The sequence below is a fragment of the Callionymus lyra genome, chromosome 3, assembly GCF_982586985.1.
Source record: "Callionymus lyra chromosome 3, fCalLyr1.hap1.1, whole genome shotgun sequence".
Classification (NCBI taxonomy): Eukaryota; Metazoa; Chordata; class Actinopteri; order Syngnathiformes; family Callionymidae; genus Callionymus; species Callionymus lyra.
The window spans coordinates 19,226,155-19,241,465 of NC_141820.1; the positions used below are offsets into that span (position 1 = coordinate 19,226,155).

Consider the following 15,311-nt stretch of genomic DNA (forward strand, 5'->3'; position numbering starts at 1 on the left):
ACACATGGGAAAGTTATGATCAAGCGTTTCCTCCTCCGTATGTCATCGACACAGACTCTCCGGATACTGGTGGAGTTCTGCAAGAGATCGAGAAGAGGTTCCCTTTCCGATGTCCAAGTCGAGAGAAGACACGCTGCAGCTCAACTGGACTCCTTCCAGGCTCTTGCTCCTAAGCGTTGGAACGATCTTCCTCTCCCTTGTGCATCTGACTCATTCAAGAAACAACTTAAGACATGCTTATTTGTGCAGGCTTTTCCCTGGTTTTCTGGAACTCTTATGTGTCTGGATCTTTCAAGTATATATTTTAACTGAATATTGTTTTTGAATGGTAAAGCGCTATGTGACCTTGGTCTAGAAAGGCGCTCTACAAATAACGTTTTCTTAATTACTTACTTTCAAAACATCTTCATGATGAGGTACTTACTGCATCTTCGAGAGGAAGACTTCAACATTGCATAAACTACATTGTTAACAAAAGAAGCTACTGTCAATCAAGTCTGATTAGTTAAACAGGTTTATTATCATGCAGAGTGGATCAATCCTTTAGGGTTCTACAAATACCCACATTCTGGTCCCACAATACAAACAACAATACAATACAAACATGTCTGTTTTGATAAAGAGAGAAAGTAAAATACTCAGACATCAATAATATAAAAAAGGTTTCTTCTCAAATAATGTCAATTTTCAAGACGTAAAAAAGTGTCACCTTTCATTTTTGACAATACATCCACACTTCCTCCTCCAGAGGGAGGAATAGGAACTTTCATGTTGATTTTACTGTGAAGGAAAAGAAACATATCTGTTCAGAGAGCAACATTGAGATACTGGATCTCTATGGTAGGCCAGAGGCAGAGGTGTGGCAGTTTGGGTGAAAAATGTTGCGTTCTGTAACCAGTATAATGGCTTAGGTCAGCTGTTAAATTGTTGCCGTGAGTTGACTGTAAGTGTGGCTGTACGTGCTGCACCTGATGGTAGCTGAATACAGAGCTAGGTGAGTGCAATAAAAGAAAGTAGCAGCAGCAAACCATTCATTTGGCTGAGGAAAAAAAGAACAACAGCAGCAGAAAACAAAGACACAGAAAGAAACCATTGAAACACAACTGTAAAACACTCCACTGTCTTTGATATTCACCCACATAGCGACAGGAGGTGCAGCTGCCCATCCTTTTTTTCCCACTTGTTATCAAAACATATGAGAAAAATTGTAGGAAAGCCCTGAGCTAAAGTAAAGTCATCACATGTATTTAACCACATATACAGTAATTCTCTCACTGAGTGGATGTTCTTGTGGTTGCTGGTGTGGGAAAGGAATGTGATGGTACGATCTTTTGTTATGGCATTTTGTTATGACTAATTGCTGCCAAATGGTCGAACCAGCTGATCCAGGTACCTCACCTACAGACCTGGCTGGAAACAGCTGACAAACTTTTAACCGCTCTTTTTAGTATTGATACAAATGGACTTTGACGGGAAAGGTGTCTCAGCACATTTTCTGTGCGTACAACCCCTTAGTACATAAGGCCCCTGATTTCTGTACACTTGAATCCTATAAACACCATAAGGCAGAAGCTGGTCCAGCCTACGGACAAAACACTGAGGCACAAACAGAGAAATGTGGTGTATTCCATCCAGTGCAGCAGTGAGGAATGTCCAGACCTGTACATTAGGGATACAAAACAAGCCTAAGACTCAACACAGGAGAGCAACCCCTTAGGCAGGGATAAGGCTGTCCATCTGCACTTAAAGGTCAAGGGCACCCTTTTGAAGACAGCAACGTACAGGTGATGGCCAGAGAGTAAAGTGAACTATTTCCTGTTTAATGGGTGATAGATTGTATTGTCTTGTATTCATCTCTCCCTCATTATGAGTAAACCGTTGTGACTTTAGATCAAATCTGATGTCTCTTCTTTTGCAAGTCAGATTCCTAACCTGAAATTTTCGACATTGTTTCCACACCCCTCCCTAGTGTTCTCTGTTCCTGTACATAGCAGGATATAAACTAGCTTCCAATCTCCAGCTCTGTTGGAATCAAAAAACGTTTCTTGTCCAAACGTGAAGGTTAATTGTCCTAACGTTAACGTAAGTCATCCTAACGTTCAGGTTAGTCGTCCTAATGTAGACAAAAGAACACCGCAGCGACGCACAAGGTATTCATCAATGAATTTATTGGTTGAAGTTGGGGTGAGATTTCACATTGCATGGCAACCAACTTCATGAGATTACTGTCAATCAAGTTGGATTAGTTAGTTTAACATGTTTATTGTCATGCAGTGTGGATCATACCTCTAAGGTTCTACAAATACCCACATAAAGTTTTACCTTGAAACCTGAACAGTTTCATTACAACACTGTCAAAAGATAGTGAACAATCAGAGTTTAATCACACTCAATATGCACATAAACATGAATCAAATATTCTCAGTGAGACAAATGTAATAAAAAAGTTTGAATCAAATAAGTAATTTAGCCGTTTCTTTGAGGGCAAATGTAGGACAAGAGGACATCGATCATATTCTTGATGATCGGAGGTTTGGGATGAACATCATGAGGAAAAGAGTGAGCCAAAACCATCTCCCAGGCATCCACCCAACGCACGTTAACACCTTTGAATATCGCCCTGAGGTACTTGTCTCGCTCATATGCGTAAAAGTCGCTGGTAGTCCATACGACATTTGGCGTTAAATTTCTGAGGGTGGCTGTCTTAATAATAACCAGAGTCTCTGGAGCTCTTTTCTGGAGTCTGATCACAGCGCTACGGATGCTCTGGAGTCTTCGGATGTAATACTCATTGGGATATGAGGCTACGTGAGCACAAATACCAAAAATCACAACTGTTGTTGATCCTCCAATCAGGGTGTCCAGTTCGTTGGCGACATAGCGAAGCCCAGCAGCAGGGAATGAGGAGGCGTGCACAGAAAGGCCATGAGACCGGAACTTCACCATCATTTTTTTGCTCCAATCAATCACCTTAAAATAGCCAAGCTGTCCATAAGGGAAAATTTCTTCCTTGGCACCTACAAAAAAGGAGATGATAAAGTCATTGACAGTGTTATATTCCCAAACACAAAGACATACAGACATTATTGAGAAATGGTATCGTGATCTTTACCTGGCAACATTTGCTTTGTGAATTGATACAACTGCCTGACAGTGGAGTCTCCGTAGAAGTACAGCATTTTGTTCTGCAGACATTCACCGATGGATGTGGAAGACTTGAAATGCTGAATTGGGGCGCCGGTCAATGTTTGCCACACACCCTTGAAGTAGTAACCAGGCTGGCTTAACTCTTGATTGCTATTCACTCCTTTTTTGATAAAGAGAGAAAGTAAAATACTCAGACATCAATAATATAAAAAAGGTTTCTTCTCAAATAATGTCAATTTTCAAGACGTAAAAAAGCGTCACCTTTCATTTTTGACAATACATCCACACTTCCTCCTCCAGAGGGAGGAATAGGAACTTTCATGTTGATTTTACTGTGAAGGAAAAGAAACATATCTGTTCAGAGAGCAACATTGAGATACTGGATCTCTATGGTAGGCCAGAGGCAGAGGTGTGGCAGTTTGGGTGAAAAATGTTGCGTTCTGTAACCAGTATAATGGCTTAGGTCAGCTGTTAAATTGTTGCCGTGAGTTGACTGTAAGTGTGGCTGTACGTGCTGCACCTGATGGTAGCTGACTACAGAGCTAGGTGAGTGCAATAAAAGAAAGTAGCAGCAGCAAACCATTCATTTGGCTGAGGAAAAAAAGAACAACAGCAGCAGAAAACAAAGACACAGAAGGAAACCATTGAAACACAACTGTAAAACACTCCACTGTCTTTGATATTCACCCACATAGCGACAGGAGGTGCAGCTGCCCATCCTTTTTTTCCCACTTGTTATCAAAACATATGAGAAAAATTGTAGGAAAGCCCTGAGCTAAAGTAAAGTCATCACATGTATTTAACCACATATACAGTAATTCTCTCACTGAGTGGATGTTCTTGTGGTTGCTGGTGTGGGAAAGGAATGTGATGGTACGATCTTTTGTTATGGCATTTTGTTATGACTAATTGCTGCCAAATGGTCGAACCAGCTGATCCAGGTACCTCACCTACAGACCTGGCTGGAAACAGCTGACAAACTTTTAACCGCTCTTTTTAGTATTGATACAAATGGACTTTGACGGGAAAGGTGTCTCAGCACATTTTCTGTGCGTACAACCCCTTAGTACATAAGGCCCCTGATTTCTGTACACTTGAATCCTATAAACACCATAAGGCAGAAGCTGGTCCAGCCTACGGACAAAACACTGAGGCACAAACAGAGAAATGTGGTGTATTCCATCCAGTGCAGCAGTGAGGAATGTCCAGACCTGTACATTAGGGATACAAAACAAGCCTAAGACTCAACACAGGAGAGAAACCCCTTAGGCAGGGATAAGGCTGTCCATCTGCACTTAAAGGTCAAGGGCACCCTTTTGAAGACAGCAACGTACAGGTGATGGCCAGAGAGTAAAGTGAACTATTTCCTGTTTAATGGGTAATAGACTGTATTGTCTTGTATTCATCTCTCCCTCATTATGAGTAAATCGTTGTGACTTTAGATCAAATCTGATGTCTCTTCTTTTGCAAGTCAGATTCCTAACCTGAAATTTTCGACATTGTTTCCACACCCCTCCCTAGTGTTCTCTGTTCCTGTACATAGCAGGATATAAACTAGCTTCCAATCTCCAGCTCAGTTGGAATCAAAAAACGTTTCTCGTCCAAACGTGAAGGTTAATTGTCCTAACGTTAATGTAAGTCATCCTAACGTTCAGGTTAGTCGTCCTAATGTAGACAAAAGAACACCGCAGCGACGCACAAGGTATTCATCAATGAATTTATTGGTTGAAGTTGGGGTGAGATTTCACATTGCATGGCAACCAACTTCATGAGATTACTGTCAATCAAGTTGGATTAGTTAGTTTAACATGTTTATTGTCATGCAGTGTGGATCATACCTCTAAGGTTCTACAAATACCCACATAAAGTTTTACCTTGAAACCTGAACAGTTTCATTACAACACTGTCAAAAGATAGTGAACAATCAGAGTTTAATCACACTCAATATGCACATAAACATGAATCAAATATTCTCAGTGAGACGAATGTAATAAAAAAGTTTGAATCAAATAAGTAATTTAGCCGTTTCTTTGAGGGCAAATGTAGGACAAGAGGACATCGATCATATTCTTGATGATCGGAGGTTTGGGATGAACATCATGAGGAAAAGAGTGAGCCAAAACCATCTCCCAGGCATCCACCCAACGCACGTTAACACCTTTGAATATCGCCCTGAGGTACTTGTCTCGCTCATATGCGTAAAAGTCGCTGGTAGTCCATACGACATTTGGCGTTAAATTTCTGAGGGTGGCTGTCTTAATAATAACCAGAGTCTCTGGAGCTCTTTTCTGGAGTCTGATCACAGCGCTACGGATGCTCTGGAGTCTTCGGATGTAATACTCATTGGGATATGAGGCTACGTGAGCACAAATACCAAAAATCACAACTGTTGTTGATCCTCCAATCAGGGTGTCCAGTTCGTTGGCGACATAGCGAAGCCCAGCAGCAGGGAATGAGGAGGCGTGCACAGAAAGGCCATGAGACCGGAACTTCACCATCATTTTTTTGCTCCAATCAATCACCTTAAAATAGCCAAGCTGTCCATAAGGGAAAATTTCTTCCTTGGCACCTACAAAAAAGGAGATGATAAAGTCATTGACAGTGTTATATTCCCAAACACAAAGACATACAGACATTATTGAGAAATGGTATTGTGATCTTTACCTGGCAACATTTGCTTTGTGAATTGATACAACTGCCTGACAGTGGAGTCTCCGTAGAAGTACAGCATTTTGTTCTGCAGACATTCACCGATGGATGTGGAAGACTTGAAATGCTGAATTGGGGCGCCGGTCAATGTTTGCCACACACCGTTGAAGTAGTAACCAGGCTGGCTTAACTCTTGATTGCTATTCACTCCTTTTTTGATAAAGAGAGAAAGTAAAATACTCAGACATCAATAATATAAAAAAGGTTTCTTCTCAAATAATGTCAATTTTCAAGACGTAAAAAAGCGTCACCTTTCATTTTTGACAATACATCCACACTTCCTCCTCCAGAGGGAGGAATAGGAACTTTCATGTTGATTTTACTGTGAAGGAAAAGAAACATATCTGTTCAGAGAGCAACATTGAGATACTGGATCTCTATGGTAGGCCAGAGGCAGAGGTGTGGCAGTTTGGGTGAAAAATGTTGCGTTCTGTAACCAGTATAATGGCTTAGGTCAGCTGTTAAATTGTTGCCGTGAGTTGACTGTAAGTGTGGCTGTACGTGCTGCACCTGATGGTAGCTGACTACAGAGCTAGGTGAGTGCAATAAAAGAAAGTAGCAGCAGCAAACCATTCATTTGGCTGAGGAAAAAAAGAACAACAGCAGCAGAAAACAAAGACACAGAAAGAAACCATTGAAACACAACTGCAAAACACTCCACTGTCTTTGATATTCACCCACATAGCGACAGGAGGTGCAGCTGCCCATCCTTTTTTTCCCACTTGTTATCAAAACATATGAGAAAAATTGTAGGAAAGCCCTGAGCTAAAGTAAAGTCATCACATGTATTTAACCACATATACAGTAATTCTCTCACTGAGTGGATGTTCTTGTGGTTGCTGGTGTGGGAAAGGAATGTGATGGTACGATCTTTTGTTATGGCATTTTGTTATGACTAATTGCTGCCAAATGGTCGAGCCAGCTGATCCAGGTACTTCACCTACAGACCTGGCTGGAAACAGCTGACAAACTTTTAACCGCTCTTTTTAGTATTGATACAAATGGACTTTGACGGGAAAGGTGTCTCAGCACATTTTCTGTGCGTACAACCCCTTAGTACATAAGGCCCCTGATTTCTGTACACTTGAATCCTATAAACACCATAAGGCAGAAGCTGGTCCAGCCTACGGACAAAACACTGAGGCACAAACAGAGAAATGTGGTGTATTCCATCCAGTGCAGCAGTGAGGAATGTCCAGACCTGTACATTAGGGATACAAAACAAGCCTAAGACTCAACACAGGAGAGCAACCCCTTGGGCAGGGATAAGGCTGTCCATCTGCACTTAAAGGTCAAGGGCACCCTTTTGAAGACAGCAACGTACAGGTGATGGCCAGAGAGTAAAGTGAACTATTTCCTGTTTAATGGGTAATAGATTGTATTGTCTTGTATTCATCTCTCCCTCATTATGAGTAAACCGTTGTGACTTTAGATCAAATCTGATGTCTCTTCTTTTGCAAGTCAGATTCCTAACCTGAAATTTTCGACATTGTTTCCACACCCCTCCCTGGTGTTCTCTGTTCCTGTACATAGCAGGATATAAACTAGCTTCCAATCTCCAGCTCAGTTGGAATCAAAAAACGTTTCTCGTCCAAACGTGAAGGTTAATTGTCCTAACGTTAATGTAAGTCATCCTAACGTTCAGGTTAGTCGTCCTAATGTAGACAAAAGAACACCGCAGCGACGCACAAGGTATTCATCAATGAATTTATTGGTTGAAGTTGGGGTGAGATTTCACATTGCATGGCAACCAACTTCATGAGATTACTGTCAATCAAGTTGGATTATTTGTTTAACATGTTTATTGTCATGCAGTGTGGATCATACCTCTAAGGTTCTACAAATACCCACATAAAGTTTTACCTTACCTTGCCTTACCTTATACATGTCCCACAATACCCACAAACAAGTCTGAAAATTTCTGAACACTTTCATTACAACACTGTCAAAAGATAGTGAACAATCAGAGTTTAATCACACTCAATATGCACATAAACATGAATCAAATATTCTCAGTGAGACAAATGTAATAAAAAAGTTTGAATCAAATAAGTAATTTAGCCGTTTCTTTGAGGGCAAATGTAGGACAAGAGGACATCGATCATATTCTTGATGATCGGAGGTTTGGGATGAACATCATGAGGAAAAGAGTGAGCCAAAACCATCTCCCAGGCATCCACCCAACGCACGTTAACACCTTTGAATATCGCCCTGAGGTACTTGTCTCGCTCATATGCGTAAAAGTCGCTGGTAGTCCATACGACATTTGGCGTTAAATTTCTGAGGGTGGCTGTCTTAATAATAACCAGAGTCTCTGGAGCTCTTTTCTGGAGTCTGATCACAGCGCTACAGATGCTCTGGAGTCTTCGGATGTAATACTCATTGGGATATGAGGCTACGTGAGCACAAATACCAAAAATCACAACTGTTGTTGATCCTCCAATCAGGGTGTCCAGTTCGTTGGCGACATAGCGAAGCCCAGCAGCAGGGAATGAGGAGGCGTGCACAGAAAGGCCATGAGACCGGAACTTCACCATCATTTTTTTGCTCCAATCAATCACCTTAAAATAGCCAAGCTGTCCATAAGGGAAAATTTCTTCCTTGGCACCTACAAAAAAGGAGATGATAAAGTCATTGACAGTGTTATATTCCCAAACACAAAGACATACAGACATTATTGAGAAATGGTATCGTGATCTTTACCTGGCAACATTTGCTTTGTGAATTGATACAACTGCCTGACAGTGGAGTCTCCGTAGAAGTACAGCATTTTGTTCTGCAGACATTCACCGATGGATGTGGAAGACTTGAAATGCTGAATTGGGGCGCCGGTCAATGTTTGCCACACACCGTTGAAGTAGTAACCAGGCTGGCTTAACTCTTGATTGCTATTCACTCCTTTTTTGATAAAGAGAGAAAGTAAAATACTCAGACATCAATAATATAAAAAAGGTTTCTTCTCAAATAATGTCAATTTTCAAGACGTAAAAAAGCGTCACCTTTCATTTTTGACAATACATCCACACTTCCTCCTCCAGAGGGAGGAATAGGAACTTTCATGTTGATTTTACTGTGAAGGAAAAGAAACATATCTGTTCAGAGAGCAACATTGAGATACTGGATCTCTATGGTAGGCCAGAGGCAGAGGTGTGGCAGTTTGGGTGAAAAATGTTGCGTTCTGTAACCAGTATAATGGCTTAGGTCAGCTGTTAAATTGTTGCCGTGAGTTGACTGTAAGTGTGGCTGTACGTGCTGCACCTGATGGTAGCTGACTACAGAGCTAGGTGAGTGCAATAAAAGAAAGTAGCAGCAGCAAACCATTCATTTGGCTGAGGAAAAAAAGAACAACAGCAGCAGAAAACAAAGACACAGAAAGAAACCATTGAAACACAACTGTAAAACACTCCACTGTCTTTGATATTCACCCACATAGCGACAGGAGGTGCAGCTGCCCATCCTTTTTTTCCCACTTGTTATCAAAACATATGAGAAAAATTGTAGGAAAGCCCTGAGCTAAAGTAAAGTCATCACATGTATTTAACCACATATACAGTAATTCTCTCACTGAGTGGATGTTCTTGTGGTTGCTGGTGTGGGAAAGGAATGTGATGGTACGATCTTTTGTTTTGGCATTTTGTTATGACTAATTGCTGCCAAATGGTCGAACCAGCTGATCCAGGTACCTCACCTACAGACCTGGCTGGAAACAGCTGACAAACTTTTAACCGCTCTTTTTAGTATTGATACAAATGGACTTTGACGGGAAAGGTGTCTCAGCACATTTTCTGTGCGTACAACCCCTTAGTACATAAGGCCCCTGATTTCTGTACACTTGAATCCTATAAACACCATAAGGCAGAAGCTGGTCCAGCCTACGGACAAAACACTGAGGCACAAACAGAGAAATGTGGTGTATTCCATCCAGTGCAGCAGTGAGGAATGTCCAGACCTGTACATTAGGGATACAAAACAAGCCTAAGACTCAACACAGGAGAGCAACCCCTTAGGCAGGGATAAGGCTGTCCATCTGCACTTAAAGGTCAAGGGCACCCTTTTGAAGACAGCAACGTACAGGTGATGGCCAGAGAGTAAAGTGAACTATTTCCTGTTTAATGGGTAATCGATTGTATTGTCTTGTATTCATCTCTCCCTCATTATGAGTAAACCGTTGTGACTTTAGATCAAATCTGATGTCTCTTCTTTTGCAAGTCAGATTCCTAACCTGAAATTTTCGACATTGTTTCCACACCCCTCCCTAGTGTTCTCTGTTCCTGTACATAGCAGGATATAAACTAGCTTCCAATCTCCAGCTCAGTTGGAATCAAAAAACGTTTCTCGTCCAAACGTGAAGGTTAATTGTCCCAACGTTAACGTAAGTCATCCTAACGTTCAGGTTAGTCGTCCTAATGTAGACAAAAGAACACCGCAGCGACGCACAAGGTATTCATCAATGAATTTATTGGTTGAAGTTGGGTTGAGATTTCACATTGCATGGCAACCAACTTCATGAGATTACTGTCAATCAAGTTGGATTAGTTAGTTTAACATGTTTATTGTCATGCAGTGTGGATCATACCTCTAAGGTTCTACAAATACCCACATAAAGTTTTACCTTGAAACCTGAACAGCTTCATTACAACACTGTCAAAAGATAGTGAACAATCAGAGTTTAATCACACTCAATATGCACATAAACATGAATCAAATATTCTCAGTGAGACAAATGTAATAAAAAAGTTTGAATCAAATAAGTAATTTAGCCGTTTCTTTGAGGGCAAATGTAGGACAAGAGGACATCGATCATATTCTTGATGATCGGAGGTTTGGGATGAACATCATGAGGAAAAGAGTGAGCCAAAACCATCTCCCAGGCATCCACCCAACGCACGTTAACACCTTTGAATATCGCCCTGAGGTACTTGTCTCGCTCATATGCGTAAAAGTCGCTGGTAGTCCATACGACATTTGGCGTTAAATTTCTGAGGGTGGCTGTCTTAATAATAACCAGAGTCTCTGGAGCTCTTTTCTGGAGTCTGATCACAGCGCTACGGATGCTCTGGAGTCTTCGGATGTAATACTCATTGGGATATGAGGCTACGTGAGCACAAATACCAAAAATCACAACTGTTGTTGATCCTCCAATCAGGGTGTCCAGTTCGTTGGCGACATAGCGAAGCCCAGCAGCAGGGAATGAGGAGGCGTGCACAGAAAGGCCATGAGACCGGAACTTCACCATAATTTTTTTGCTCCAATCAATCACCTTAAAATAGCCAAGCTGTCCATAAGGGAAAATTTCTTCCTTGGCACCTACAAAAAGGAGATGATAAAGTCATTGACAGTGTTATATTCCCAAACACAAAGACATACAGACATTATTGAGAAATGGTATTGTGATCTTTACCTGGCAACATTTGCTTTGTGAATTGATACAACTGCCTGACAGTGGAGTCTCCGTAGAAGTACAGCATTTTGTTCTGCAGACATTCACCGATGGATGTGGAAGACTTGAAATGCTGAATTGGGGCGCCGGTCAATGTTTGCCACACACCGTTGAAGTAGTAACCAGGCTTGCTAAACTCTTGACTGCTATTCACTCCTTTTTTGACAAAGAGAGAAAGTAAAATACTCAGACCACAGTAATATAAAAAAGGTTTCTTTTCAAAAAATGTCAATTTTCAAGACATGTAAAAGTTTCACCTTTCATTTTTGGAAAGACATCCACACTTGCTATTCCAGAGGGAGGAATAGGAACTTTCATGTTGATTTTCCTGTGAAGGAAAATAAACATTTCTGTTCAGAGAGCAAAGTTGAGATGCTGGATCTCTATGGTAGGCCAGAGGCAGAGGTGTGGCAGTTTGGGTTAAGCAGTTAGGAAAGAAGAAAACATAACCAGCCAAACTGTGTTGCATTAATTATTGGCCAAAAATAAAAGGTAAAAAGTCACATTCCATAACCGATATTTAGGCTTAGCTTTCCAGTTGTCAAATTGTTGTGGTGATCTGCCTAGAGTTGTGGATGAAACAGAAAGTAACCATTGAATAAACGCATGGGAAAAGTACTGAAACCAAAGAGTTTAATGTGGGCTTTCTGGCTGAGTGGAGGAGGACTTGTTAGAATTGTGCTGAGCCATTATTTATGTGGCTAAAAACAATTCTGCCAGAGTTAGTATTATTATTATTATATTACGGAATAATTATTATTTTAAAGAAATTAGTTTTTTTTTTTTTAATAGTTTTCGTATTGTCGTTGAATGCAAATAGCTTAAATTGAAAACTATGAAAAAATAAGCTAATTGAAAATATTTGATGTGGGACTAAATTTCTGTTAATGTAACCTTGAGTATTTTGTGTTTCATCATTGATTATGTTTATATAAAATATACATCATTTTGCTAAATCCCCACTTGAAATTAAAACAAAAAAAGAGATTAAGATAATGAACAAAATCATCTGTGTCTGATCCCTTCAACTATTCTCCACGAGTCAAGTCTAGTCTGACGTTCACGCCCTCAGGTTCTTGTTTGGTCTAAATCTTTGGAGAAAAATAATTAACGACTTGTAACACTGCAATGATATAACAGCGACCTAACAGCTACTGAAATAATTCGGACAGGCACTCAAGACTCTGTGTTGTGTTCATGTGTCTTTAAACCAGATCTGATGTATATTCTTTTTTCAAGTGAAAGCATAAAGTCATATTCCTAACCTGACACTTACCTTTGAAAAAGACTAGAATAAGGCCCAAAGCTTGCCGTGACTTTTTTCCTGGAGTGGGTCACTCTGCTGTCACAGTCCAGCTTCTTCGGCTTGTAGCAGAACCACGGTTCTTTGGTCGTGACATCAGTAAAGTCACATATGGGTTCCTTCGTCGGACGCAGACAAATGTTGCAGATAGTGACTTCAGTTTCTTTGCCCTTTTTGAACATGCTAAACGAATACATTCTGTCAGGATGTTCTTTAGTCAGTCTTCTCAGGAATGTGATCGCCTCGCTGGAATGAACTAGTGTAACCTGAGAAAGAGAAAATTATTGTTAGAACACATTGAACCTGTTTTACTTATTTTTTCCAGCCTAACCGCAATGTCTGCTCTCCCAGTCCACAGTAAAGGAAACACAGCAGAGTAAGATCCGTTGAGATGATCCTCAACTTGTCCAGTCACACCAGCATGAAGAGGTGGGTTGTGCAGTCGGGCAACTATGAAATCTCCTCCAGTCTTTTTAGGATTTCCCTGGAAGTCTTTCATTTGAATCCTAACTTTAAGTTGATCACCGACGTGCCACTGCTGCTCCCCCTCTTTTGGTAAAATAATGAAGTAACTTCCCCGGGGATTGCTTGTTTTGATTAAACTAAAACTAGCTGTTACTGGTGGAGTTTCAGGCCAAGCGGTGGATTCCAGAAGGAGGCGCTCTTCCAAAGCGTTTTCAGGTGAAATGGGCTCAAATCTGCAGAAATCCAGATTTTTGGGTGGCGCACTTGAATTTGTTTGAACAGGTTCAACTACTTTATTCTGGACCCTGATCGGCATTGGGTGCTTCTTCTGAACCTAGAGAAGAAAGATAAAGAACCATTAAGTAAAAAATATATATATTGTCAACATTATTATCTCTACAACAATAATATATCTGGATAATTGCAATGCTGCAATTTAATTGCAATTAAATGTGTTAGCGTCTATAGAATTAATAATTAAGCACTAAAAGTAGAGGCCCAGGGCTATACACTGTTGTTAAAGAGCAACTCATTTTGTTGATTTGTTGCTTTGAGGGTCTCTTGAATAGATCTTGGACTTCTATTGTACTTGCAATATTGTAATTGCTCACTGCTTTTTAAAAAAGTATTTGGGGAAAAAATACTTGATCAATTTATAATATTTAACCTGCACTGCTTTCTTTACAGCAGAGGTGTTCAACTAAATCAAGGGGCTAAAAATGTAAGCCAGGTCAACTAATTTAAATAACAAATCGTATGTTTTTGTCTTTAACAGAAAGAAGGAATGCAAAACCAGATCAATTGATATGACCTTTAATGGAAGCAAATACATTATCTATAATTTAAATCTCTGCTTGCTAGAATATGACCTCTTGAACAGCACTGTTTGAACATAATAATAAATATGGTCGAATTGATGTCTCGAAAATAATCTCACCTTGAAGTTGAAGTCCAAGTAATATGCCAGGAGAACTGTGACTAAGATGACCAAAAAAATAGCAAGGATGGAACATCTTTGAAAGCTGGATTTCCCCTCCATGATCAGACAAAAGGCATCTTCAGCGGTAAGTTTGTCAATAAAAGGATGAAATAAAGAGAGATACAGTCAAACATTAAACTGAAAAATACATTTGTTTAATCATTCATCCAAACACATTTTCAAACATTACAAATGTATACATAATCAAAGTTAAGTTGTCTCTTTTGAATGTACACATTATAAGGCACTAAAGAAATTGATGTAAATGAATGTAACTGTTTAAAATTAACTCTTTTAAAGATGCTTCTTTCTGACACATCAACTTGTGTATACGCATACCAATATACTCTAGGACGGTTGGAGACAAAAACAATTAAAGTAGAACAATGTACCGGTTCATGTAAAGCACATTCCACACTGACAGGCCAGCTTGTTAACCAGCTACACCGTATAATTATTAATTGCAAATAGTTATAAGAAATGGTATTGTGATCTTTACCTGGCCAACATTGCCTTCATGAATGAAAAAGAGCCGTTAATTTTCGACCAAAAGGTGTCATTGTGGTCCCACTGTCGAATGTGACAACTCTGTGGCTGAATAAAGTCTCTTCTTCATCAACCAACGGGTGAAGAAACATTACAGTGCTTTATTTTAGTATTAATAGATTGCACGAACTGTAATTAATATTTCGAAGACAAAACATATTCATAAAAGACAATACGCGTGAAAGGAGATTTGGTGATTGTAATATTTAACGAGTGAAGATTAGGTGATTTAAATGTTTTTGTTTTTTGCACGGAAATCTAATAGTTTCATGCGCGAAAAACTGTCAATCGTTCCTCTTAAACCATTTTATTTTAAATCAGTAATGAGAATATAATTATTAAATATTTCAATTCAATGTGCGTTAAAACAGTGTAATTCTCTGACTTACCGTGTTTTCCTTCGTGCTGTGGCTGCGAAAGATTGTGGATCTTCTTGGAAAACACTGGGTAATTTCTAAAGAAACTTCAATCAAGTTCTGCTTGTTTGCTCATTCCGCGGATGTGGACCCTGTCACCACCTTAGGGCGTGGTTTAGAAGTGGTGGGTAGTTATTGATAGTTATTGTGCCCGCGGCTGTATGGAAGTATATCAGAGCCATTCAAATACCGAATGGTTTAATTCACTTTGTCAAATGTTGTAACGCTACATTTGTTTTTTTAAATTTTCTTTGTTACAGAGCAATGATCTATAAATAATAATTGATCAAGAATTATATATTTAAA

General features: G+C 39.9%; 2 protein-coding genes across 3 annotated transcripts; both read right to left on the reverse strand.

Annotated features, from left to right (window-relative positions):
- Positions 1–2,151: 2,151 nt before the first annotated feature.
- Positions 2,152–15,110, reverse strand: LOC148083710 (NXPE family member 3-like). Of its 2 annotated transcripts, none has more exons than XM_087786842.1 (7): positions 14,979–15,110; positions 14,002–14,120; positions 12,931–13,398; positions 12,573–12,865; positions 8,856–8,926; positions 3,113–3,307; positions 2,152–3,017 (listed from the first exon to the last, which is right to left on the reverse strand). In XM_087786842.1, exons 2-7 carry the CDS (start codon positions 14,101–14,103, stop codon positions 2,467–2,469), a joined length of 1,680 nt encoding a protein of 559 aa, XP_087642968.1. In that variant the 5' UTR covers positions 14,104–14,120; positions 14,979–15,110; the 3' UTR covers positions 2,152–2,466. The 2 variants fall into 2 exon arrangements, with proteins under 2 accessions (XP_087642968.1, XP_087642967.1); XM_087786841.1 differs by lacking the exons at positions 2,152–3,017; positions 3,113–3,307; positions 8,856–8,926 and adding exons at positions 10,298–11,163; positions 11,258–11,452; positions 11,554–11,624.
- On the reverse strand, positions 5,140–5,987 carry LOC148083711 (NXPE family member 3-like). Its single transcript, XM_087786843.1, has 2 exons — positions 5,812–5,987; positions 5,140–5,716 (listed from the first exon to the last, which is right to left on the reverse strand). The coding sequence occupies exons 1-2, from the start codon at positions 5,876–5,878 to the stop codon at positions 5,166–5,168; spliced, it is 618 nt and encodes a 205-aa protein (XP_087642969.1). The 5' UTR covers positions 5,879–5,987; the 3' UTR covers positions 5,140–5,165.
- Positions 15,111–15,311: the final 201 nt, after the last annotated feature.

Bases quoted from the DNA above. Each gene is read 5' to 3' on its own strand.
- LOC148083711 (XM_087786843.1), bottom strand. From the start codon at position 5,878: ATGCTGTACTTCTACGGAGACTCCACTGTCAGGCAGTTGTATCAATTC. The intron at 5,717-5,811 runs GTAAAGATCACA...CCTTTTTTGTAG, and splicing joins CACAAAGCAAATGTTGCCAG to GTGCCAAGGAAGAAATTTTC.
- LOC148083710 (XM_087786842.1), bottom strand. From the start codon at position 14,103: ATGGAGGGGAAATCCAGCTTTCAAAGATGTTCCATCCTTGCTATTTTT. The intron at 3,308-8,855 runs GTGACGCTTTTT...TTATCAAAAAAG, and splicing joins TGTATTGTCAAAAATGAAAG to GAGTGAATAGCAATCAAGAG. The intron at 3,018-3,112 runs GTAAAGATCACG...CCTTTTTTGTAG, and splicing joins CACAAAGCAAATGTTGCCAG to GTGCCAAGGAAGAAATTTTC.